We start from the raw sequence: 27,649 nt of genomic DNA, 5'->3' as shown, positions 1-27,649 counted from the left end.
TTAACATTTCATGTTGGGTGTCTGTGAAATTACAATCAAAACTCTTCTTCAATGGTAAAGTGGGATTCTAAGTTACATACTTGAAAATGCTGCTTTTACAAAGTTGCAATTTTCTTGCCATGGCCATTTGGTACCTACAGCCTGTCCCTTGGTCACATGACTTAGTGTAGTTGGCAGTTGGTATTTGTGTATTTCATCCACAATAGAGGGATTAACTCTGACTGGCTCAACTGGAGGATGGAGGGGTTGAAGATGGGTATTGCCCCACTTCTAACTAAATAGCATGTGCTCCACCTTCAAACAAAGGATGTGTCACCCCTGCACTGTTCATGCAGCCAACCAGTGGTGATGGAACCATTTTTAGAGTGGGAGTGCTGCCACTACTGTTATATACCTGAAATCTTAAGGACTGTAAAAAATCCAAGCATCATATAAAAAATAAGTGTTGCAGTTATGCCATGCCCATTCAGCAAGAGAGTGGTAAGGGTGTGGTAGGTTGCGTGGTACATTTTGGAGCACAGGTGTAGTAGCATACTGTCATTTACAAACAGCACATTTTCTGTTGAAATGGTCACTGACTTTGCATAGACTTACAGATTTAATGGTAAACTATATAGCACAAAAACGATAATGTGTGTAAATCGTATTTCTAGTGAATATTTATAATTTGCGCATCACTAAGTCCCCTTTCAGAATTACAAAAAAGTGTTTGATTTGTGATTTCCAAATTTCTTGTATGATTTGAAATATGTGTATAATTCATTTCCCAATATTTAAAGGTTGCTGTGTGATAGAAGAAACTGATATTTTACAATCTTTCCTTTCATTTTCGGTGCACCAGCAGGATGGTCAACAAGGTGAATTTAACAAAATAGTCTCACTTTGCAGTCAGAGAATTAAAAGTACACTACGAATAGGCAGCAACTTGTCAGAAGACCTAGCCTGATATTTTATCTTTGTCTTTGTCTTTAAACGTGCAGCAAATGAGACAAGATAAACACAATATTTAAAGGCATCGTTATTGCTCATTCCCCTTCTGAACCACAGCATGATTATTTCTGAGAGTGCTGAAGCACCCCCAGCACCCCACTGCCAGAGCCTAGGCAACCAACTTCGAGTCAGGGCAGGGGAGCCAGGAAACTTCAAGCACTTCAGAGGGAATTCTCTGGAAACTTCGCCTACTTTAAAGAAGGCACCAGGTATAAAAATAGGATCCAAACACCCACTCTTCAGTTCACTCTGGGCCTGCGGAAAGACTCTCAGAGGACTGTCTGCTTTTGTAGTCTTCTGTGTACTCCACAAGATAGCTTTGCTGCACCTTGAAGGACTGCTTTGCTGAATGGAAATGGATGTGAACTCTCAGACACCTGCCCTGATTCTTGCGCTCTGTTTCTTTCCTTGAAACCAAGACTACCAGAGTAACTCTAAGGGCTAGTTGGCTGGCTTGCTGATCAGAGCCTCAGGGACATAAAAGGCTCCAAGCATCTTGTACCTGCATCTGTACCTAGCCTGAGTGAACCTTTACCCCCAAGTGGTGCCTCTCCAGTCTTGGACCCTTGGTGGTGGTGCTAAAGGTGCCAAGATAGACAAAATCCCAAACTTGGGACAGAAAATATTTGGCTTAAAACTGCTCTGAGAGCCGAGAGAAGACCTACCTGCTTGTCTATCCACCCAAGATGCATCGCCGTTTGGCCTGAATGTGCAGCATCTCACGTTCCATTCTTCTCCACAGCAGCAAATCCTATTCAGTGGTCTACGCCAAAGGGGTACCAGGCCTTGTGGAACTCTCCTTGGCTGCAGCCTCCAGCATTGTCCTGCTGGAGATTTTGGACTTCGACAAAATAGACTAAGTCCGAAAGTAGAAATTATCACCAGGACTTTGCCCAGCAGCTCCCCCAGGATGGCACTCCCTGCTTGGACACCGCATGCAGCCTTGCAACACTAAATGTTACCTTCTTAGAACACTTTGCTTGAAATTTCATCTACGACCGCAGGTAAGTGACAGCCGGGCCCAATCCACTTCTTGCGTCCAACTCGCTCTTCATCTTAGACGCCTATATTTTTTTACTTTGACCCGGTCTCACGCAACTAGATGTCCATGGTTGGGGCTTTGATCTTTTGGTTGCTAGTTTTTACTTTAAACTTTAATAAGTCACTCTCGTTCTACTGATTGGATTTTTGTCATTTTGGTTTCAAATAATTTAATACATTTTACTCTATAGTTCTGCATTGGTTTGGGATTTTTCTTACGTTGTGTTTTCACATAATTGCTTTTTGTGTGCTGCATAAGTCTCTAAATAAAGCCGAACTGCTTTTGTGCCAACTTATCAGAGAGTTAAGAACAAACTAATTTAGAGAATTTTGTGGTTGACTCTGACAGGAACTGTAGCTGTTGCTTGAACACTCCCACTCAACCAACACCCCACTTTCTCACATGTAAAATCTAGTGGGAAGGGCAGAATAGTCCAGTGATTTTTAAAAGTGCCAATTAAAATGCAAATCTCTGAGTTTCCAAGTCCCTGTGTAGCTTCATATTTCAAAACTATTATGGTGGCTCAGGTGCATTTAGAATATTTGAAGAAAGAGAGAGAAAGATTGATTTTGGAAAATATCAAACAAAGGATAAATTGGAAAATATTATAAGGAAAAAAGCCTGGAAAGAACAGAAAGAAGAATGTGCTCCATCAAGTACAACGTTTCTTTGGTTCACAAAGGCGCACCTGTTAAGTTAAAGGTGATGACTGGTGCTATCTGCTTAACTTGGGTGGGGCTAGAATGTCAGGAATATTTTAGAAGTCGATGTGAAGATTGGTATTGTGGTGTTTGAAGTGTATATTGTAAGCAAAGTTAATGTTGGATTCAGTAGCAATCATTTCTCTGTTACATAGTCTCATGCTCTGAACATTCACATCCTTAATTATGAATTTGGTTGCTATGCCATTATTTCTTATCTTATGGTTTATTCTCCATTTACAATACAGATGATGTATAATTGGTGGTCCAATGCATTTCGAACCATAGATATTTGGAAGTTCCTCAGAGCAGTCGGTGTGTTTAATAAAGGTGGGCGTAGTTGGCAGAGTACCACTACACGGAATTCTGCGGAGTTGAAAAAAAACTCTAAGCCCTCCGCAACTCCGATCAGTCTCATGCCAATTAATAAAACAAAAACCTCACATACCTTTGAAAATATAGTAATCTCATAAAAGTGAAAATGAAATTACAGCAAGCGGTGAGAGAGTTGATGATTTTGGGGTCCTTCCTAACCTAGGGAGAGAACCAAGCAGATACCTTGAACAACAAGAGCACATCATGCTGAACGATTCGGTGGTGGTCCTATCCTCCTAGGACCACCCCAAGCACAGTCAGTTATGGACAAAAATAAAATCCCAACCAAAGACCCTGCAAAACATTATGGGACGAGATTCTAGAGTGTAGTGAATATTATAGTATCCAACATTAAAACATTCCTCAAGGGGCAGGCTCCCTGGCTCAGCTGAGAGCTAATACTATAATATTCACTGCACTCTCAAATCTTGCCCCATAATGCTTTGCTGGGCCTTTGCTTGGCATTATATTTTTGGCCATAACTTTGCTTGGGGTGGTCCTAGGAGGATGGGACCACCACCGAATCTTTCAGCATGATATGTTCTTTGTGTTCAAAGCATCTGCTTTGTCCTCCACCTAGGTTAGGGGTGACCCCAAAATCATCACCTTTCTCAATGCCTATTATTTTTCAATGTTCAGTTTTGTGAATTGGTTATATGCTTTTTAGCATGAAAAGGTTAAGTTGTCTTATCAAAGAGTTGTGGGTGCATAAGCTAACTCTGCTACGTGGCGGAGTCAGTTTTTGCCTGAATTCCGTATTTTTAATGTAATGCAGAGTTAACACATTTCTTCCAGAAGTTCATTGCCCACGATTGGTGTTTATTCAAATATTTTTGAAGAAGAAGTAATCCGTTCTAGTACCTGAGTATGGCTGCTACTGGATCAATAGAAACTAGTCTAACTCACTGAAAGAGGTTCCTCAAATATAGAAATACCAGAAGGGTTCTTGCTGTTAAGTTGCATGTTAGTAAAGACTTACAAGTCTGTCACCATCTATGCTAGTGCCTGAGATTAGACTGGTAGGTTTTGTAAGGTTGGTGGAAATATTTGCATGATCAAACTGACTGCCCTGAATACGTTCTAATTATGTAACGGACAAAGTTTTTTTTTCCCTAAAGCTGGGTCATGCGTCACAGTTTGTTTCTGCTAACAGTGGGCAATAAGCCAAGTACAGTGGAATATATTGCTACAGCTTGGTCATTACATCTGCAGATTATATTGTCTGATAAAATGTGATAAATTAATGTGCATTCCTGCACCGAGGAGAATTCTTTTGTGATTTGTTTCATACTCTAGTCAGTTTTCCAGTTTCTTACAATGATTTCCTATTCCATCTAGGACATATGGATGTATTTGACAGCTTTCATGAGTGCATCACGCTCACCTATTTGGGACTGTGCCACTAATGTTGCTTTACGGTCACACAGCGGAGAGAAGGGGAGTCCCAGATCAGCCTCTTTGTCACCCTGAAAAAAAGACAAATTGTAAATAAAACTCCCAAATTCACTTTAACTACCAAATACAGAGAGGAAAAATACAAATTGTAAAAAAAACTCCCCAAATCACTTTAACTTCCAAATACAGTGAAGTACAATCATTTACTGTCATGGAAAGCAAAACATATGTTGTTTTATTTATGCGCCTATAAATTATTTAGGTCCTCATTTACCACGTGCTGGAATATCAATGAGGTAATCACACCCACAATTCCCAATACGACTGATATTGATGCTTCCTAGATGCAGGAATACCATGGTATTCTGATGGATATCCACCTTGACCGGCTACCGTGAAAGGGTGAATTATCACAGGCGTCTATGTTTCAGATGGAAACATCCTTTACAACAAAACTTTTTTCACGCAGTACCTTTATAACGCAGGAATTACAACGCAAGTCGTTACAACGACTTGCGCTGGAGGGCGCTGTAGGATAGGGAATAGTTTAATTTACTATCCAAAACCTTCCCTACTATCCACGGGGACTGGAGTTGGAATAGTAAATTAAACTATTCACTATCCAGCGCCCCCCAACGCAAGTTGTTGTAACGACTTGCGTTTTAAAACCTGCGTTGTAAAGGCATGCGCGGAAAAAGCATGCGTTGTAACGACATACATCCTGTTTCAGCATCTGAGCTTTTAGCCGGTGAAGTGTCTGGATGGGAAACAGAGGAGAGTGGTATTCCCATATTATTTCCAACTTCGGATTCAGCTGACAAGTCCTTGGCTGATTAATTATGAATTATTCTGAACTTGTGAAGAAGGTCTGAGAGGTTCAAGCCACACCACTTCACATTCTGGTATCACTATTGGTAGAATAAGCTTTGCAAGTCTCAGTTTATGCACACGTCAAGGACCAATCAAGCAACAAGGGACATGGAAATCAAAATGTCTAGTTAAAATGAAATTTAACCATAGAATGAGTGTTGTTATGAAAGGAGACAAACATATTGACCAAGTGTGAAGAGAATACAGAGGGAAACAACTGCAAGCATCATCAAGGCTAACCACTTTGTCTTTGGGAGCGAAAAGATGTTATCAGTTTATCATATAGAACCATACTTAGACACAGAGATGTAGACCTGGCAAACTAAGGGCAGCAAAATCTCCCCCATTTAAAAAGGACAGCAACAACACAAGCATCAGCAGTTTGTGCTTCATCACTTTCACTCAGTAAGGATGCATCACGCAAAGCTGCAGTGCAAGCTTCTCTCACGCATGCTGGACAGCTGCAACACGCAGCAGCGTGGCAGTGAATGTGTCTTCACACCCATACAAATACAGTGTCACGTGGCCGATAGGGACATTGTTGACATCGCTAAGTTAGCATGAGCCCAGCAGCCATGATGCTGCTCTTGGGCACGTTACTACATGGCTTTATTTTTGCAAGACCCTATTTATGCCTTTCACTTGAGAAATGTCTGCTTTGTTCATTCTTTGCCTGTTCCTGGAATTTAGTCTGAACACTGTGTGCTAGGTTGGTAAACAATGCCCCTTGTTGTTCTGTTCTGGTCAGCCCCTAGCACTTAGACAAAACATCAGTCCTGATGAGACCTTAATCATTTGCCAAAATGTTGTCGCAACTGTATAAAGACAGATTGTTTATTTGAACTATGATACTATAATTTATTGTGTTGTGTCCCGAATTGCACTGAATGGAAAAAACTGCTGTCTTTCGCTGTTAAGCAACCAATATACCGTATATGCTTACACTTGCACCTTACCTTCTCGCTTTCAAACTCAGTTTTGGTTTGTCTTTTCACCTCGGCTACACTCACTTTCCTTAAGAAACACTCACATCTATATGTCCAAACTACTATTTCTTGTTCTAATAAACTCGGTTCGGCTGAACCGCAGCTGTTTACAAATACAGACTGCGCTGATTCTTTCTGCTTTTCGACCTCTCTATTCATGAGTAGGATTGATGTCATTTCAGTAAATTGTTTAATAGATTGATTCTGTACAGAAAAGTCTGTGAACTAATACTTGTTTCTAAAAATGAGTTCCATGTGAACATTTGCCAAGGTAGCCCTATTACCAGAAGAAACAGAACTTTTCGATATCTCATAGTCACTACCAGATTAATGTTACCATCATTAGTATTTGCATTTCCCAACCTCAACACTCCCAACACATCAAAGGAAACCACATATTACTGGTTTTGGTACCTGTTTAGAGGAAATAATCATGTGGCGACTGCCTCAAATAAGACTTTGGCTGAAAAAACGCAATTCAATTCAGCAACCTTTGTGCACAGTGCCTAGTGATTATCCTCTGTACCACTTCTTTAGATCATCAGGCATAGCTATATTGACTGTAAGGCCAATGTACAACATACAGGACTTCATCGTGCTCACTGAGCTGGGCTTCACCTCCTAAAAGTTTCAATTAAATCTTTCTAAAAAATCTGTAAGATGATTCTCCAGACTAGCTCTGCTTGGAAAGTGGTGGCTTCCTTTTAATCAGAACATTGGTTGGTATGCTACAATTCACTACAATAGCTACTAAGAAATATAAAACACTTGGCATGCCCTCATCAAGGACTGATTCTCTATACAGCTCTATGAGCCAAAGAAAGAATGTTAAATTCCACCACAACATCTCAGACAACAAATGTACCTGTCATAAATATGTGATAATTTTAAAATCAATCATTCATTCAACTTTACCTGAAAACTCAATCCTCCCTATCTGAATATTGCCGTATAACCACCCGGAGCCAACTTGGTCGCACAACTCCCTTCCCATTAATCACTCCAATGGTACTTCCTACCTTATCAAGAAGTCCAGGCACACACAGGCAATGCCTATTGTGTATGTAGATGACCAGTACTCATGGTAGACACTTCCGAGCTTACCCCCCTTACCTACCAATGGAAATATATATACCTATCTCACAACATAAGGATTCGTCCTCCCACCTCAAGTCTCATCCTTCACACCATTTCCTTCACCCAGAACCACGTAACAACAAGCCATATATCTACCTTTGCTCCATCCCTCCTCCCCCCACATTCAACAAGTTTAACCACAATGTGGCTCCTCGACTGCTATTCTTTATCCCATAAGGTATCACAAGACAGAAGAATGTCCTTCATGGGATTGTCAGTATTATCAAACCACGGCCTGTGTAGACCTACTCCCAAAGGCACGTCAGAATAATTTTTCTCAACAACAATCAGCATCACAAAAAACACAGAAATCAAAAACCTATATGTGGTTGTAAAGAGGATCACCATTGAAGCTGCTAATTAACATCTATGCCAAAAGTATAGCGAATATTGAGACAACTTACAGAAGCCTAAGAGTTTTTGATATCTCTCCATCTCATATGTTCCTTAACTAGTTGCTAATATTAGAACCACAATCTTTGCCTTCATAAACCTCACTCGGACATACAAGACCAGACATCCCACCAAGTCCTCACATTCTCCCCAAGCATGGCAATGCAGAGCAACAGCATTTCCTCAGATAGTTTCGTCCACATCAAAAACGTCCAACAAAGGAGGGGATAGCAACCCACTTGCAGCATGGCTGAGACCGTGCTACAATACGCAACCCTCTCAGATACAATCTCCAGTGCAATAATAGAAATCTGGGCTGCAGCCACAGTTTACCTCACTTCAGCATACAGGCCTACCTTCCAATGGGGTTATGAACTTTGCATACAAATTGGTCTAAAAAACTCACAATCAATCCAAAAACATCACCTTGATTACGAGAACTCGTAGCCGAAAATGTCATGTGTGCCCGCCACTCAGAGACATATAGAAGACACAATTCAATTGCCATACTGGATAATCTAGTTTTTCCTGGTTTTAAAATTCATACAAAAACAGACTTAGAAGAATAGTTGGAATCTCAATAATCTATTCTATGAAGCTTATCTTCAAGGCAATGCTTACCTCTATGGTGTATGATTAATCCTAGCAGCTCCTCCGTAACAGGTGTGGGATATCAACCTCAAAGTTATGAACCTTCCATCTTCGAAGACATTCTTTTCTATAATTCTATATCTGCAATCCATAGCTCGCAAAATCCAATTTATGGGAAATGTTAAACTCTGGGTTAACCATCCCGACGCAAAACCAACTTCAGACCTCATTGAAAACACAAGTGCTATAGGTTTAAATGCAATTGTCAGTTGGCCTACTCACTCTGCATGCCACGGCCTAGATGGGAGTTCACTTTTAGTATATAGCAACCTGAAGCCCTCTGGTACAACTGCATAAATGCTCAGATTGCACTCTAATTCTGGTTAGTCTCATAAACATGTTCCATTAGCTGATGCCACAAAGCAAGGCATATCATAAGCCCACTTGATGTAGACATTAGAATCAGAAATGTGAGGAAGGCTTTAAAGCCTTGTGCAACACTGTGAGAAGCAGACTTAACTCAGATATCCTGCTAACATCAGGGATGTCCTGAATATGATGCATCACCGTTACCATTGAATAGGTAAAATTGGGTTAAACGTCTCACATAAGTGGTAACTGAAACTTTAGCCACCAGCCTAAAATGGGAATGCTGAAATGTAGAATATCTTGTGTGCAAATAATTTGGAAGAGGATAATGCACATTAAAAGAGACACAGAAGAAGATATCTAAATGCCAACAAATGTGCAAAGAAGCCTAACGTTTCAAATGCATCAATGGGGCATCAAACCAAACAGCAGATGTATTCAGTATCTATCAAAAACTGACCAATCCAGGATCCTTGAAAAAAATCATACTGCATATTTGTACAGCGTAATGATGGATTTTTAAGTGTCGTTGTACCACAATTGCTAACATTTGATTCTCAATTACACCCAGTCAGTAACCACCATTAACCATACCCTACACTAATCTAGTCTTAATTCAGACTTCCATCTCATTTTTTAAGCAGATGGGTATTGATTATGGGGGACACCTACCTAAAATGGAGCCTGTAACGTGTAGGCCTCACCTTGTCCTATTGCCTGGTTAAGCAATTGGAACTTTTATTCTAGCAGATTTTGCACGCAATTAACACATCATTTTCTAAAGAATGTAATCCCATTCAAATTAACCCCTGTCTGAAAACAAACACAACAGTGTTTTTTTCTTTAAGTATAGAATGTATAGTCTCGATGGGCATAAGATAGTGATAGGACCTGTTAAGAAACAATACCATTGGTCCTGAAGGTTGAGGGTGTGTTTCTCAAGCTGAATAAATGTATACTCTGGAGTGTCTCTTATTTCAGAAGAATTTAACTTAACACAGACAGAAGAACTCAGAAGCTACTGACCATTTTCCAACCTGCCTTATATCAGCAAGTTAACAGAAAAATCACTTTGCAGGAAAATAACATCTTGAGCCCAACCATATTGTTTGTGACCTAAAATAAAGCTTCGGACCCCTGGGGGATATAGATACAGTATCTTATGAAATTTAGAAAGCCCTCTTCCTCACCAAGCAGCACTCATTTTTCTTGATCTCTCTGCAGCTTATGATACTGTGGACCTGGCGAACCTTTTGAAGAAGTTCAAATAAAAGTCCAGGGGCCTCATTTATGAGGCTGTGCGTCACTTTTACGCCGCCGGTGAGTCACTTTTTGTGGCGCACCAGTGGCGTAAAATTGCGCCTTGTTGCGCCATATTTACAAAGTGACGCATCTAGGTAGATGCGTCACTTTGTAAACCCCTGCACCACATTATACCTGCGCCAGGTATAATGTATGCAAGGGGGGCGTATTGACGCAAGGAATGGTCGTAGAAGTGACGCAGTGAAATCTATGAGATTTCACTGCGTCACTTTTAGGACGCCGTTGTGTCAAAATCTTGCGCCTGCCTCACAGCAGGCATAAGACTGATGCAGGCCCTTTCATATGGGGCTTGCCCCATGTGAAAGGACGCATTGCTGGAGATGCGTCACTTCTGTGACACACTCCAGCAATGCGTCACTTTTGCGCTTACAGATACGTCAGAAATACTGACGTATCTGTAACTCCTTGCGACATGATGCGTCATACATTAAATATGACGCATCAGGAATGTCGCAAGGAGTGCGCACTGAGAAGTGACGCATCGCTGCTTTCAGGCAGCGATGCGTCATTTCTCCTAAATGAGGTCTTTAAATGCTTTGTGGCCTCATAGATTTATCTAAAGAATCTTCACAAGACATGTTCTCTGTGTAATTAAATAGGTAGTCTAACACGTGTGTTTGACAAATTCATAAACAGAAACTTGCTTGACCAAGAATAACAGAAATCAGCAGGAACAAGATACGTATTCAACAGTTTATATATCACCTTTACCTGGGCTATGAGCAAAGAAAGTACTTAGCAAAGTAAAGTTAAATGAAATGTAAAGTTTAATTAAATCCAAAGTAAGCAGCCATTTTACCACTAGCTTTATGGAGTATAAAGGGGCTACTGATAATACTGTACTGCATTTCCAGGAAGGCAGGCAGGTAGGCAGGCATAGCTTTTTCATCATCCAGAGAAGGACAGCAATACATGACCCAATATGAAAATGTGGGGATGTAGGTCAGTGTTGTGTTTGTGTGGGTGATAACCAGACGTTTCACCTGAATGTGCTCTGGCACTAGTCATCGTTCTGAATAAATGGAAAGATTTGTCAGGAATGTGGTACAGAAGGCTGATGAATTTTGTTATTGCCTTGTAGTACGATTAATTCAGTTTTCATATATTGGAGTCAGACAGTTATGTGATTGAATGTTAGTGTTTGAGGTATTTCTAGTGTGCTGTAGAAAAGTATTTTACCTGCTGACATGCTCTGGTTTCAATTACAGATTTGCTGGTCTTCTCTAGTGCTTGAATGTGATGCTGTGTCAATAATGTTTCAGCTTGAATGTACTAGAGGCTATCATCAATATGTTTCGAAAATATCCCAAATTGATATGGTGCACTTTCCAGATGGCATAATACTGGGCACAGATCAAGTGTATTCTTCGGCTTGGCCCTTTCAGAATGAAATGGAGATGTAATAAGGATTCCCATGCATGAGGCAACCATCCAGTGCCGCAAAATAGGAGAGACTTATCTCTCAGTCTTGACAAAGATGGCACATTATTGAAAAAGTCCATCGAAACGCGTCGACGCCCAATACCGCACAATCGAGTAATCAAGCTCATCATGAGAATAACACAAATCAAGCGGGTCTAGGATTGAGTTTTGAATGAGGGTTTTGATGTGCAAATCTTTATGACAAATTGTTGTGTCTTTGTTTGTCTCTCCTCTTTTCCAATTACATAACCTTTTCCATGTTATTGTTTTAATTTAGGTGATGATTTGTGTCTAGATTATTGATTACAGCATGAGAATCTGTGAATTATAGATGAATTTTAGATGAACCATGACTGTGATGACACTGTATAGGGAGTTTATGAAATGATAATTTGTTTTTAAATGTTTTAGAGGCTTTGTTTTAATAAATTTCATATATTTTATATACAAAAATGTTTACGTTTATGTTTATGCTTGATTAGCTTTGTGTCCATCATTAGTATTTGGGCTTAATCTCTCAGCCCCTTTGCCAAGGGAATTTGTTTGATTTCACTGTTTATAAGTACCCTATCCCCCTGGTGTGTTAAGGGGTCTCTCTTAATCTTTTTACACTTTGTACACTGTCCCACACTGTGCACAGTTGGCATCTGCCTGCAACACAAATTTGCAAAGTTTGACAGGTGTATAATGCATTTGATGCAGAATTTAAAAGTGTATTATTGGTAGATTACAATTAGAAATGAGTGTGTGTAATTGCGCACAGCAGAATTTCTAATCTGAACTGTCTTTGGGTCGACCCAGAATGGCATTTCAGCACTCTAGCGCCTTGTCAGTAGTCTGCAGCTTATCTGTTTACACTGCATTACATAGTTTAGAGACATATTTTCTATTTATTGTACTAGTGAGCAGAACCTCCGAGGGGGTGAGAGTGGGAGGGTCCTCTGGGAATTAAGGGTATAGAGCATGCATAGCTGCTCTGAGTCTGTAGTATACATACGTTAAGAGTAGAGCACGCCCATTAGCGCTTATGAGGTCTTCAAAGGCCACAAAGGTACCGTTGAGGTAGGCATCCCCTGTAGTCTTTAGACCCACCTGATTGGGTACTTTAAGTTCAGTGTCCTCCTGCAAAACCGAAATCGCAGGATGGCACTGCAAGGGAAGCACAGAGGCATACAATGGTAGCCTCCCCGCAGTTCCCCCAAACATCCACCAGGCCATCAATGTCGAAAGCAGTGTTTTAATTTCTGTGCATGGGATCCCTTCCCGTTTGTGTGACAGGACAGCCGGGAACGGGATGGGGTGAGCATTATCATGATCCAGGTGTGGGATGTAATTATGTGCTATATACCAGTATTGGGCGAAGTGAGCCGCGTGCATAAGTAATATAGAAAGAAGTCAAGTGTATTAAACTCCCCTCTATCATATCGCAGTGTGAGTATATCCCAACTGATTCTATGCTGCTTTCCTTCCCATACCAATTCAAACCATATTACAATGTTGGCGCTTTGCTGAACATAAGACCACCAGAGCACTATGGGCACCGCCAGCCATTCGCCGACTGCCTCAATGGCGGTAGGGGAAAAGCAGCTGTCAGAGAGTGGTACACAGGAGTTCACCGCCATCCAAATTAAGTGTTGCCTTTCTGACGAGCTGACGGTGGCGGCAAGACCGCCTACTTCAAGTCAGCGGAATTGAAGGAATTGAGGTGCATACGCACCCATTTCCCTATCTTCCTTTCATTCTCCCATGTGGATCCCTTCCTCCAGGTCCCCCCTTTACAGCAGCATCTTGACCACAAAGAAAGCGACCCTGTTGGCGCTGAAATCCATGTAAGTCTGTTTTGTACTATTTACACATTGACTGGACTGGGCACATAGGGGCTGGACTCCAGCAATGGGAAACTAGAAGTAGTAGGTAATTTTTCACATGGGTCATGTATATGTGTACATTCAACACTTGTGCAGTCAAAATATATAGACATGCATCAACACATATGCAAAAATATTCCACGCGGTCAAAAACACGGCCGCTAGGCCAGCAGTGACAAATGCAATATGGTGGGTGGGAGACCACTGCAGTCTCCTTGGGGCTACCACCGCATTGGTATGGTTGTAAGACTGGATGAACTCATAATCAGGCTCTAAGTTATCCATCTCACTTTTGTTTAATCTGTATGAACACTTAGTGTACCATTTGTAATTCTTTAGCATCTCTGTTAGATTAATTTAATACGTTGTTCCACCACAAAACATTACTGCCATGTTAAGTTTCATAAATGTTACATTTGTAAAAGAGGTTGTAACCGTGACACATTTGCACATTTTTTAATGTCAGATTTCTAAATATAATCCATAGTTTGGACAAAAGCAATTTCTGGGACACTATACAGCATCTAGAATATTAGTAAAAACAATGATGTAGCAGATGCGGAGGTCACTCCTTCTCCTACTTACCAGAAAAGACATGGAACAAGCCACCCTTTGATTTACGGACCTCCAGAGTTCTAAAAGCCTCTAAAGACCTGGCTGTTTGGCTAATTAACAGGAGCCTGCGAGCGCCTGGATACCTTCATGGGTTTTATTTATATCACACAATATTTAAAACTCAATACTTTGTCCAAACACCAATTCCTTTCTGGCTTGGTCTAAACAAATTCAACCCTTTTTCTTTTGCACTTTTGACATCACTTAGGTCTTGTGTCTGCAAAGACATCTACCATGTATTAAATAATGCACAAGATTGGGTATAAGATGACTCCAGTCATCTCAGACATGAAGCTACTCTAATGACACCTTGGCACTGTCCAGATCTCCTCTTATCCATCTCCTTTTCCCTGGTTCTGGATAGTATTTTTCATTTCCAGAATCTAATTTCCTGAGAATTGGATGCTTGCTCTGTTATGTTGTGTAGGGTACTCCAATATAGGCTTGAGTAGTCCCCTGACCCTTCACCTACAATTACTGTACCATTGTACAACATAACGGTTTTTGGTATTGAGCTGTTACCTAATTAAGAGCTGCATAAATGTCATGTGGTTTTTCCAGAAAACTAGTCTAATTTATTATGCATGAGGATTCTCAGAATCACAGCAGGATTACCATCATCTGCATAATAACTATGAATAAGGGTCATCCCTTCTGTAATCCTCAGCCGACATGACACAGCAAGGTAGAATCCCCTGGGGGTCCCTTTTGGGTATATATACACCATATTTTTGCCAGGGCAGGCAGAGGAGAAAGACTTTCATGCTGACACACTGATGCGGGACGCAGAGGTTCCTGCACACAGTGGTCTGACATCCCTCGCTGGGTGTCCATCTCGATACCAAGATGGAGTCCTTCATGCTCTCCCACCAGGTAATTGGGTTGACCTCATCCTAGGGGGATTTTTGTCTATACACCTACATACATGCTAGGTACACTTAGGTACATCTAGTTAGGGTTGCATCGTAGGAGTATGTGTTATTACTGTCATGTATTTATGTGCTTGCTTTGATTCATTGTTTTGGCACTATGGTAGAAATCTATAATCCATTTACTCTGTTAGTGCTTATAATCATTTATATCTGTTTCTGTCTGATGGTTGTTTAAGCACACCTATTTTACACTAGAATGATGCTGGTCCAATAAATGCTTATTGAAAACGTCCCCACCGTTTAGTCTGTGTCTCTCTCTGAGACAAAGTGAGCACGAGTGACTGAGCGAAAAGTACTGTACTGTTTCCACGATCCCTGATTGGGCCGGGTTGTCATGTTCGATAGTTGCCAGGAATTATTCTTTCCTTGGTAAGAGGAGTATACAGTGGCACTGTGAGCTAGCTGGTATACAGGCGAACATATTAGGTGGGGGGTGTCTAGAATCAGTCTGGACACCAATCCCACAGTTTATGTTGTCTAAACGTGCAAATCCTATATAGATTTATAGGAACTACACAACAGCTCCGGTGAGAGAGAATTTAAAATGAACAATTTTGTGTATTTAATTAACATGGGTTGAACACAAATTGAGAAAGTGACCAACCCATGTCATATATTTTTGTCATAGTGAAAATGTGAAAAATAAATAACAAAGCCTCGAATCCATTTGCACGTGTTGTACTGTGGATATTTTAAATGTGCTTTCTCATTTCAGTTTGTGCAGCTCATGGTAAAAAGTTCCTTCAGTATTTAGTAAATATTCTTCTTAATTCAAGCAGTTATATGGTCCTGATCTAATGTATCTTTATAAAGTATTCTTTGGAGCTCTGCTCTGCTCAACCAGTGGTGTAATGAAACTTGAGGAGCCCCCTGCACAGTGCATGCTGGGGGCCTGCAACACTCCAACTCCAGTTCTAAGCTCTCAGGCCTGTGACCTACCAGTGCCACCACTGTATCTTTAGAAGGTCACTTCCTCTGGCTAACGAAGGTTGCATGTGTAATTTCAATGAGCCACTGTTTGCTATTCACCAGCTTTTGGATAAAAGTCACATTTTATTTTGTATGCGTTCTTATTTCCATGTGATGTGTTTTCTGTTTGACTTTTGGAGGTCAGGATGTAACTTTTGTTTCACACTACAGTGACAGTGTGGTTCCTTTGAAAACCTAGTGAACACACTGGGGGATATGTACAATGAAGTGGCAGAGCGTGTGGTTAGCCTCCTAGGCTTAATGACACGCTCCAACACTTCGGAGGCTGCACCATATTTACAAGAATGTGGTTCAGCCTTGCGTTTCCCTCTGCGATGGCGCTTAGTTTAACAACTTAGCGCCAATGCAGGCTCCCTTGCACCATAGTGCAAGGGTGTCTGCGTGCGGGGGAGGGTTGGTTATGTGTAGGAAGGTGTCCCTTCCTGCACATAAACAATCCTTAAATGCCAAATTTAAATTCACATTTATTGTTTGATTACTAAAAATCATAACAAAATGTTAAAACCATGTGACTCATGAATACATATTCAAAAATTTAAAATGAAACAAAAAAGGAACCCCGGTTAGTGCAAGGACAGTGCAATATTCTTGCGATAAAAGATTGAAATAAAAAATTGCCCGAATATACATTTGACTTTTACGGATCAGGCTCTTTGAATAACATAACAATCACGTAATGATTTAAAGGAAATCTAGAAAAGGGGACAAATAAAATGGCAGCTAGCTTTAAAATTCGGAAACAGTGTTCACTAAGGCCTAGTGGAATGGCCGGTGGCCACTGGAGTCTTTATTACAAAGAAATGGCAAGGACGACCAGCAGAGGAATTGCTGCCTTCTCCTTAAATGCCATTTGTACGTTTCATGTGTGCTGCTTCATGCAACACACATATGAGAGTCAGAAAATGGTGTTTTTGAAAAAAGAGTCCCTTCCTGTACGTAAACAAACCATGGCCTTTTGCTTTTCCCATGTGTGCTGCACAAGGCAGCACACATGGAAAAAAACAAAAACGAGGAGAAATAATGTATTTCTCCTCATTTCACCAACTTAAGACCTGGATTTTGCAGGTCTTAATTTTGGTGCTGCTTCCTATGTACACCACCTTTGTACATAGGGGGCAGCATCAAATACAATAGGTGTTGCGGTGGAACGCCCACCACAACACCCACTGCACATCCCTTTCACTGTTAAACATAGCGTGAATGGGTGCCTTATGTATAAGGCAGCGTTAAGCCACATTAAGTGGCTTAACCCTGCCTTGTACATAAGGCAAGACCCCTATCGCCACGAGAACGTCACAAAAAGTGACGTTCCTGTGGCGATAGGGGCTTGTACATATGCCCTACTGTATTTAGGAAGTGAGGCAAGACTTGACGTTAGACTTTCTCTAACTCAATACTGTGATATTTCTCAGGACTTGTCATTGTCTTTAAACTGTGAAGATGTCACAGTCCATCTACTAGCCTAATGCTATTTGTTTCCAATTTAATTTTGAGCATTAATTGATGGCTTGATTTGAACTGACTATTGTTGCCTTCTGTAATGATTGTACATTTTAAATAAACCTTCATGGTTTGCACTGGAGCCTTGTCTCTTGAGGATTTTCTTGTATGGATTTTCACATGTGGGTTCCCTGGTTTTCCTCGAATCTTATGCCTAGAGCCGGTGTCTTTTAGGACTCACACATGGCCCGTTCAATCAGCCCTTTTAATAATACAGAGCACCAACGCTCCTGCAGATCTTGACTTTCCTAACTCTTGCATTTGGTCCCGCCCATTGCCAACCTCTCTGGGGTTTTTCTCTTCCCCGCTCAGGGGAAAGATGTATGATTTTGTTTCTGCTTACGTTTTTCTGTCCCTCTCCTTTTTTTGGGACTCTTCGCTAATGATATTTTCTCCAAGTTTATGTCAGTGTTTAGGGTGAAGAGAGATGTCTTCTGAGTCTTCTTTTCCACAGTCTGGTCAAGAGTCTTCTTTGTCCACTTTTTTACCCTCGTTCTAGGCAGCATCGTCATCCCACTGGCCTGGTATAATGATCGCTAGAACTCAAGGTGCAAGTGCTTTTAGTTGAAACCAAGCCTAACAGAAGTTATTTTACATTACTTGGTGTCAGTTGAAATCTCTACTCTGCTGCTTTGTTCCACGGATGTACAAAAGTTGTGAATGATTCATTTTCTAAGCTACTCTTGTTTCTGTGAGTAATGGCCTTTTGCTACTTTACAAGCAATTCCACTGGCACATAATGCAAGCATGGCAATTGATAAAAGAATCGCAATCACCATTGATGTCTCAGGAAAGCCAGCACATTGTGAATCTTCACAAAATTCACAATGCATGCCATTGAAATCTCTTCTGATAATTCCCTTTTTTAAGTTACACCCCTGAACCTCTGACTCTTTCACACTTACTTCGATCTTACTTTCAACCAAGTCAGACAATGTTCAGAAAAGTTATGCATGACTGATTTAGACTTTATCCAAGCAAATTTAAAAGTTTTACAAAACACTTATGGTACATTTACTTTAATTGTGGTGGGGACCCCCCAAAATTGGCTGGTCAACAGATCCCATGTTTATTATTTGCTGATGACACGCTACATATTGCAAAAACTCCAAGTGGCATCCAAAATTTGTTAAATAGATTTGAAAAGGCTTGCCAGAGTAGGGGTTTAATGATAAACTGTGGCAAAACAAAATATATGGTTTTCAACCCTTATAAGAAAAGCACAGGGTCCTTGTTTTTGGACTCCCAGGCTCTAGAGAAGGTCATTATTTGGGAATCAGGATAAGTGAAGATGTATCCTGGTTAAACCAGATTAGAAAGAGTACTTTGACCCTTCAACATGTTGATAGAGCACTACTGTGTAAGATCCGAACCTCCCCTTATAGACCACTAGCCCCTATATTAGAAATTCACAAGGCAAATGGCTTAGAGCAGAGTTCTTCAATCTGTGGGGCGCGCCCCCCTGAGGGGGCACAACACCATCCCACGGGGGAGCGCGCACTCCACTCCAATCTTCCCTTGGTTTAGAGAACTGGAGGGGGGTGCTAAGGGAAATCGATGGGGCACTACTTGCCCATCCTTTTGTCTGGGTAATTCTCCCACGAGGGCGTTAATTCACGGAGTGGTACAGCTTCAGCTGCAGTGTGAGGCAAGGAGTCTCCTCTGCTAAAAACGAAAGCAAACAGACACTTTCGATTTTAGCAGAGGAGACCCCTTGCCTCCCACTGCAGCTGAAGCTGTCAGCTCTGTGAATTAACCCCCTCCTGGGAGAGTTAGCACTTCCCAGAAAGGACCAAAGTTTCCAGAGAAGTTTTAAGGCATGGGCAAAGTGGGCTCTGGCCCAGGGTCCCGACTTTTCAAAGGAGGTGGGAGTGAAGAGGGGAGGGCTGGGGGTGAAAGAGCCAGCTCTGTTCTACAGAGTCTTGCCCTCATGACCTTGAGTAATTTTTAAACAAAATGTTGTAAATAATGTTTTTTTATCATTCATATTTAATGTGTATTACAGACATTTTGCAGACAAAATGTGTTATACAGGGTAGCCATAGCTGGATGGAATAGTGAAAGTATGAATGGATGAGTGAAGGAGTGAATGGAATGATGAGGGAAAGCATGGATAGATGAGTGAATGAGTGGAAGGATGGATGAGAGAAAGGGTAAATAAATAGATGTATGGGTGGAATAGTAGATGTATGGGTGGAATTGTGGCTGTATGGGTGGAATGGTGGATTTATGGGTGAAATGGTGGATGTATGGGTGAAATGGTGGATGTATGGGTAACAGGGTGGATGGATCAGTGAAATGGTGGATAGATCAATGAAAGGGTGGATGATGGATGAGTCAATGGGTGGATGGATGAGACAAATGATGGATGGATTGATGTAATGATGAGTAAAGGGTGAATGAATGAATAGATAGACGGATGGCTGAGTGAAAGGGTGGATGTAAGGATTGATGAGTGAGTGAGGAGGGTAGATGGGAAAAAGGATGGATAGAAGAGTATAAGGGTGGATGGATTCATGAGTGGCTGAGTAAATGGATGAGTGGATGGATGGATGAAGGGTGGATAGAAGGATGGGTGACTAAGTGAAAGGGGAATGGAGAGGAAAAGGGAGGATGGATAGATGGATGAGTGAAAACATGGATGAATGATTGGCAGAATGGATGGGCAAATGTGTGCATGGATGAGTGAAAAGAAGAACATAAAGATGGATGAGTCAAAGAATGCATACATGAGTAAAAGGGAGGGTGGAGAGCAGGAAGAAAGGATGGATGGATGAGTGAAAGGCTGAATGGGTGGACGGATGAGTGACTGGGTGGATGGATGAGTAAGTGAAAGGATTGCTGGATGGGTGAATGGTTGGATGGATGAGTGAATGGTGGAAGAGTGGATGGATGAGTGAAAAGAAGAACATAAAGATGGATGAGTCAAAAAATGCATACATGAGTGAAAGGGAGGCTGGAGAGCAGGAAGAAAGGATGGATGGATAAGTGAAAGGTGGAATGGGTGGACGGATGAGTGACTGGGTGGATGGATGAGTAGGTGAAAGGATGGCTGGATGGGTGAATGGTTGGATGGATGAGTGAATGGTGGAAGAGTGGATGGATGAGTGAAAAGAAGAACATAAAGATGGATGAGTCAAAAAATGCATACATGAGTGAAAGGGAGGGTGAAGAGCAGGAAGAACGGATGGATGGATGAGTCAAAGGTTGAATGGGTGGACGGATGAGGGACTGGGTGGATGGATGAGTAAGTGAAAGGATGGATGGATGAGTGAATGGATGGATGGATGGACGAGTGGATGGATTAGTGAAAGGATGGACTGGGTGAAAGGATGGATGGTGGATGGATGAGTGAAAGGGTGGATAGAGAGATGGATGAGTGAAATGATGGATGGGAAGATAGATGATGGATAGGTTTGCAAATGTTTGAAAAGGTTTGGATATGGATGGCACACAGATAGAAGGACAGAATGAATGGTAAAAGAATAATAGATGACAAAATGTACATGATAAATGGGGAGGGTTGTGATGACTTACTTTGCTTTCATGGTACCATAAGAGCAGTAGTTCAGAGTGGGAGGTATTTAAATTGTCTGGCTACTCCCTTGCCTATGTGTTACTATTCTGTATTCTATGTGTGCTCATGTGTGGGATCTATACATCATGCATCTGACATTTTGCGTGACATCCAACTGCTACTTGAATGCAAAGCCCCCATAAGCAAAGTCAGATTCCATATTTTAAGTGCCACTTAATGAAACACCCATAATGTGTTCCTTATAGTGGGTTACATCTTACAATTTATTTATTTATTTATTAAGGAGTTTTTGAGATTGTGTTCTCTGCACTTGCGGTATTAAAGACTAAGTACCGTTCTAGACTGGATGTGGAGCACAACCTGAGGATGGCACATTCACGTTGGTGGTGTTATTATTAATCTATGTCCTGTGTAAAACAAACTCTTAGTAAAAAGAATTTGCGCACATTTTATCTTGGAAAATTATGTTTTGGGCTGTGTAATATGCCTCTGTCATTTCACCACACCCACTCACAAACCTACAGTTTACTAAACACTCATTGTGTTGATCATTATTTGCCGGATATGGCCAGTAATATGCGCGTGGCAGTCGGTCATGTAGTGTACCAGATTCCAACAATTTCTGTCTGGTGGTGGGGGGGCCCAACATCTAAAAGAAATCAGCTGGGGGGCTCAACCTAAAACAGTTTGAAGACCTCTGGCTTAGGGCTTAGGAGCGGCCCTCTATGGGGCTGAGCTGTGGGGTATGGATAATGTAAAAGAGTTGCCCTGGGAAGAAAATAAGTTTATAAGGGCAATTGTGAAACTCCCAGAATGCACACCCTTAATACCCCTTAGATATGATTTAGGGTTAAGATGCATAGGATATTATGCTATCCTAAGGGCGCTCACCTTTTGGCTAAGAATCTGTAGAACGAAAGTAACCCTAAGGTGTGCTATGGGCGAACTCCTTGATTTACAAAAAAAAAAAACGGGGCGGGTAAAATGGCTCAAACAAAATAGGGATTGGTTCACCAAGCTTAGTATGAGTTATCTATGGGATGAACCAGGGTGTATTCAGAAGGCGACTATTCCGTTTTTAAAAAAAAGGTTCTGGGCTTTTATGGACCATGAATTCTTGATAAATAATTTTAATGGCCCGCTTACAATACACTTTAAATGCGAACTTACCTTTGAACAATTTTTAGATGACATTGAGCCCCTTCAGGCCAGAGCTATATATCTGCAGTTCAGATATGGGATTTTACCATTGTACGCTAGAAGAAGTACCTGGGCTAATGCACTTGTTTCATCTATAAGCCCTGTGTGTTTGGATAAACCAGAGACCATAGAACATTTTCTTTTTTTCTGTACGGCATATAATGATTATCGGAAAAAATGGATCATCCCTGTGTATCGCATTTTATCTTGCATTCGCCCCTCTGAGCCATTAGGATATTTACGTCTGATAATACCAGATGGCTTGTGTTTGCACTAACTAGGTATCTTTTGTACATGTGGCGAAAACGTATGAAGTTTTTATTAACTTAATTTTAGTATATGTATAACAGTATTTATTGAAATGAACTGTTATTACTTCTTAACTATTTCTGTTCTCATTTGGAACATGATGTTCTTATCAAATTTTTACTTAATTGTTTTTGATACTGTATTATGATGGTTTTTATTCCTGTAAAATGATCAATTTCTTCTTGATCGAATACAATTGCTTGCTTGCTACACTTACTAAACAATCTTTGTGAAACGAGACTCTAGTAACCGACATTCTAATGTACACATGCAAGAGAGACAGAGGCAAAGACAGACAGGCATTAAACATAACCGCCCAAAAACAAAAGAACATATTGACACCGCAACAAAATGCCACACAACAAATCTGCAGAAATATCCATGTCGCACATTACCACCACCAGATGCTTAATTTCGTATTATGGTGGTAAAAGGTGTATTGGACATGGACTCTCTTAACCAAACACCAAAGACTTGAAATAGCCCCAGTCAAAAAGTTTTGTGAGTTGAATGTAGAAAATGGTTAATTAGTAGATAAAGCTAAAATTCGTTCACAGACATTACATAACCGTTTTAGTGGTGTCAAATTAGAGCACTTGCTCTTGCGCCTTTTCAATAGTTTACACAACAGGGGATGGGGCAAACAGCTTACATACTACAGAAAAGATAGAGAACGATTTTGGCAACATGGCAAACATTTGAGGCATCTTACATTTTGGTACTTTTCGCTGTTGCACGATAAATTGCCTCCCTTTTTAAAATCTGAAACAATAAACTATTCGGAGAAATAAGTTTCTAAGTAGAAAAGCTATACCAGTAGTGTAAGACGGGTGTGTTCTTTTTATTGACAAAGGTACACTAATAGAGCATGCTATGCTATTGCTAAAAACTATATTGTATTCTCAAAATTATTTATAAACAGACGGAAGTCGCATTTTTTCAATTGTTTCCAATCTTTTTCATTTGTTTTTGCTCTGGTGCAAAAGGTTTATTGTACTCTGTTTGCTACTTTCCTATGACAGAAGCAGCAAACACTACACAAGTGTGAATGTTCTGATTGTTTACACCAGTGACAGAACACCATGAATATTATATGTTGTCGTTTGTTGTAACGAGCTTTCTTGTAGAAATTTGTGGTTGCACAATATGACAGCTGAAGACAATGGACTCTAATGTAGCACACAACATGGAGAGAGGTGAAAGTCTAACGCATATCTGTGATCCAAGCGTGTGGGCACTTGTGACATGTGATCACTTGGTGTATAAGCCTTCTAACAAGATGCATGATTCATTATAAGCAGTGTGGTCCTCTCAGGCCTACCTGTCTGAAGAACTCTTCCATCAGGGCCTTGGTCCAGCGGCTGTGTACTGTCCACTGCTTGGTGGGGTGGCTGATGTCTGCTGCATGAAGTAGGAGGGACAATGCTTTGGATTTGTCAATCCTGCGAATCAAAGAGACAGACACAAAGTCTTCATTTATTTTGCATGCATAGGTGGAAAAACAAACCCCACCATACAATGAAACACAACACAGCATACAAAGAGTCTGGTGGTAGGAAAATAACAGCCAGGGGCGTAGCTTGGTCAATAAGATGGGAGGATGGGCCTTCAGATTTCACAACAATGAACCTGGGATATCTTGTTAATACAGAATAAATGAGAAGCAGGACACGAGGGGGGCTTAAGGGGAAGTGGAAACAGAGAGGAGGGCGAATTGTTAGGGACACTTAAAAAACAACATTTTTCAAACTAATTTTTTTTTTAGGCCTCCAAAAACACACAGAGTGTGTGTTTTTCCAAATGAGGACACGTGAAAATTCCAGTGAAATCCAACAGACACCTAACCATTCCCGACTGAAAGCCCTTGTAACCAACAATTTACAACAGAATATATTTTTTAGGGGATTGCAACACCCCAAACATCCCCCCTGAAACTACGCCCTGAATATGGAAAACTAAAAAAAAATGTGCCTCTTATCTCATATAATCTCATCATTAATTTGCATAATCCTGTCATGAGGTAGCTCTGTGGATTTTAGCAGGAGATTTGATCTTTAAGGCTGATATATGATAGCAGCATCAAGATCTGAAAAGGAGTCTAGATAGTCTCGATCTAGTCAAGGAACCAGGTTCATCAGACCAACTGCCGTCCAACCAACATTAGCACTATCCAACAGTTTCATACATTGCATTTGATACATAAGTTATGGTCTGCCTGGCTGGTGTGTGAGTTATGAACAGCAAGCATAACCATAACATGCACATTTCACCTGTTTGTCAGTTTTAATTTGTAACCTATAAATCCATTTTAACTGTTTTTTTTCTACGAATTTGTTATGCTCAGTGAATATATATATGTTTTATTTATTGAAGAAAATAAAGTTTAAAGTGACGTTGCTGTTAAGTAAAATTGTACACTAAAAAAACATGGAATTTACCAATTATAGTTATCTCAAATAACTATAAGTCATGCCCTAAGGTAACTATAACTTGTGCCCCCGCCATGCACAGTCTTCTCAACAATAATAACATTTCAAATCTTGCAGTGATATTATCAATGATGTCACAGAAGATGTCATAAGTGCTGCAATATGTGGGGTAATTAGCAGTGCATGGTGAGAGAGAGAATTATACACACGGCTGAAGGCCATGCATGGCGGAGAGTTGGCCTCAGGGTCTACATCCAACCCTCCTCAGGTAACCAACCCCCCACAGTACATAGTCTTTGGCTGTGCGCAGCGGGTTGTTGGTAACAGGGCCAGCAGGCAGGCCATGCAGCCAACCAGCCAGCCTCACAGGCTGCCAACCTCATGCAGTGAATGGCATTCAAACATGCATGGTGGGGGTTTTGCCAGGCCCTGCGACCAGACCCTGTGCCCAATCCCACACGGGCACCAAGCCCTCTGTGCTGAACGAAAGTGTGGCTGCAGGGACTGGCCTCTGAGCAGTCAACCCAATGCCATGCACAGCCTTCTGCAACACCAAAATAGAATTAGTGAGCATATTGGCTTTATCAAGGGGTGAGCATATCAATATATATAATGTAGATCTATCACCTTTTTCCAAAAAGCCCGCAAAACAGTGGAATGTTTATTAGTATTAATTATTATGAAACTGTTTAATAAAGTATTATTAAAAAACAAATCTCTGACTCTTTTTACATAGTTTTTATTGTTACATTTTTACAAAGAAAATAAAACTAACATGGCTCTAAATCTTTCTTTTAACATTAATCAGCCCAAAAATACAGCCATAAAAACAACCAGAAGAGAGACTTGCATCCTTTTTTTCATCTTCAGGTCTCATAAAATGCATAGCTGGCTCTGCACTCCTAGCTGTAGCACAAAAGCTCCAGCCTGGGAAATGCTTAAAAAATACGGCTAGTTCTCCTGGGGTCATGGGTTCCATGTCCCAGGAGACTTACAGTTTTTCTAATGTTGCTGGAGGGCTGCAGAACTCTCTACAGCCCCCGACAAAATTAAAATGAAAGAAAAAAAACGTGATGGTGCCCCTGAGCCTTCTAGAAGCTAAACAGGGGCGCTTCTTGAAGGAGCAGTGCATGAGCTGTGGCCGCTCATTTATGCTTCACTTTTGCCAATTTTTATAAAAAAGATTCTGGGTCTCGCGGCTCACCCGAAGACACCCAGTGGTTTTATTTGCCTAGTGAGACCGGGGGTGAGTTCCAGGCCCCTGGTGCCAACCAGCTCCCTGCAAGACCTCCTATGAGACCACGCAGAAGCTGGCCTTTTTTATATTTAGGAGGCACCCTTGTGCCCACCCAGTGAACCCCAGACAACTACTTTTGCTGGGGCCACAACAGGTGTCCCAGAGCCGCCCATGGCCCTGCATTCTCCTTGCTCCTGCAAGAGCTGGTAATTTCCATTTTTTTCTTCTGCAGAGCTCTTGTGCCCACCAAGGGCACCGTACAGCAGATTTATCAGTGGGTGCTGCAGGGGGAGGATCAGGGCTCCCCGTAGTCCCTCTGGCTTCCCCATCCCAGGTGCAGCAGGAGCTGGCATTGCTCCCACCTTGTGGGAGCAGTTTTCTTTTGATCCCGCGGGGCAAGAGCAATTTTGTGTATTTCCCGGCCAGAGAGCGTGAATAGGGAAAAGCTTTCTGCTCCCACCCTGTCGGAGCAACTTTGTGCTCCCACCAGGTGGGAGCACATTACTCGTGCCCTGCTTTAATACATTACAAATGTTGGCTGTAGCTGTGTCTAAATGAATAGGGAAAACGCATTTATGGTACCCTGCTTTTTTTTAGCTCCCACTTGGCAGATCCCCCTTAAACTTATCCATTAGGAAAAAAAAATACGTGAAAGTTTTGTGAAGATTTGTCAAATGACACCATAGATATAAGCAAACGAAAACATTACTATGGAAAATGATCCAAATTAATACTACCCAGTGGCAACCACCACTGAGTAAATATGTGTGAGTGTGTGTGTGTGGGTTTGTCGGAATGTATATCATTTGTGGTATGAGTGTGGGGAGTGGCCATGAATAATGAGAGGCAAAGCCTTGGAAAGGGCGTGATACCCCTTACCTCCCTCCCCCAATGCAATAACTGAGTGTGTGTGTGTGGGTGGGTGGGAGGTGTGTGACTCTGTGCATAGATGTGTGCGGGGTTGATTCACTGGGGGTATAGGTTCAAGAGTGCATGTGGAAACAGCTGTATGGGTAGATGAGTGTGTGTATGGGTGTGTTGGTGAGTGAATGGATGTGTCAGTGGTACATGTTCAAGTAACTACATATGTAAAAGACAGTGTATGTGAGAGTTGGAGTATATAAATGCCTATACGCGAGAGTCGGTGATTGTAAGAGTGGCTGTATAGATGAGTGTGTATTTGTATCAGTGAATATATAAGAGAGTTAGTATGCGTTAGTATCTGTATTAATAAGTGAGGTGGTGTGTATATAACTGTATAGGTCAGTAAATGGGTGTGTGATTGATTCTTTGCATGACTGACTAGGTGTGTGAGTTACTCCATGGATGAGTGGTGGTGTGTGAGTGTATAGGTGTATGAGTGCATATGATAGTGTTGTATTGAAGAGTGACTGCATGTATGAATGATTGTATGAGTGAATGAGTGGATGTGTGTGT

General features: G+C 41.2%; 1 protein-coding gene across 2 annotated transcripts in view; it reads right to left on the bottom strand.

Annotated features, from left to right (window-relative positions):
* Positions 1-27,649, bottom strand: part of PDE1B (phosphodiesterase 1B) — a 1,669,085-nt gene that overhangs the window by 69,147 nt on the left and 1,572,289 nt on the right. For both annotated transcript variants that reach the window (XM_086964603.1, XM_086964607.1), the window contains 2 exons: positions 23,868-23,988; positions 4,493-4,574 (listed from right to left, as the gene is read on the bottom strand). In XM_086964603.1, coding sequence (XP_086820729.1) covers positions 4,493-4,574; positions 23,868-23,988 — 203 coding nt within the window. The remainder of the gene's footprint in view (positions 1-4,492; positions 4,575-23,867; positions 23,989-27,649) is intronic.

The sequence above is a fragment of the Lissotriton vulgaris genome, chromosome 1_1 (genome assembly GCF_964263255.1).
Source record: "Lissotriton vulgaris chromosome 1_1, aLisVul1.2, whole genome shotgun sequence".
NCBI lineage: Eukaryota > Metazoa > Chordata > Amphibia > Caudata > Salamandridae > Lissotriton > Lissotriton vulgaris.
The sequence above is the reverse complement of the archived record's forward strand: the minus strand, read 5'-3'. Positions and strand labels throughout refer to the sequence as shown.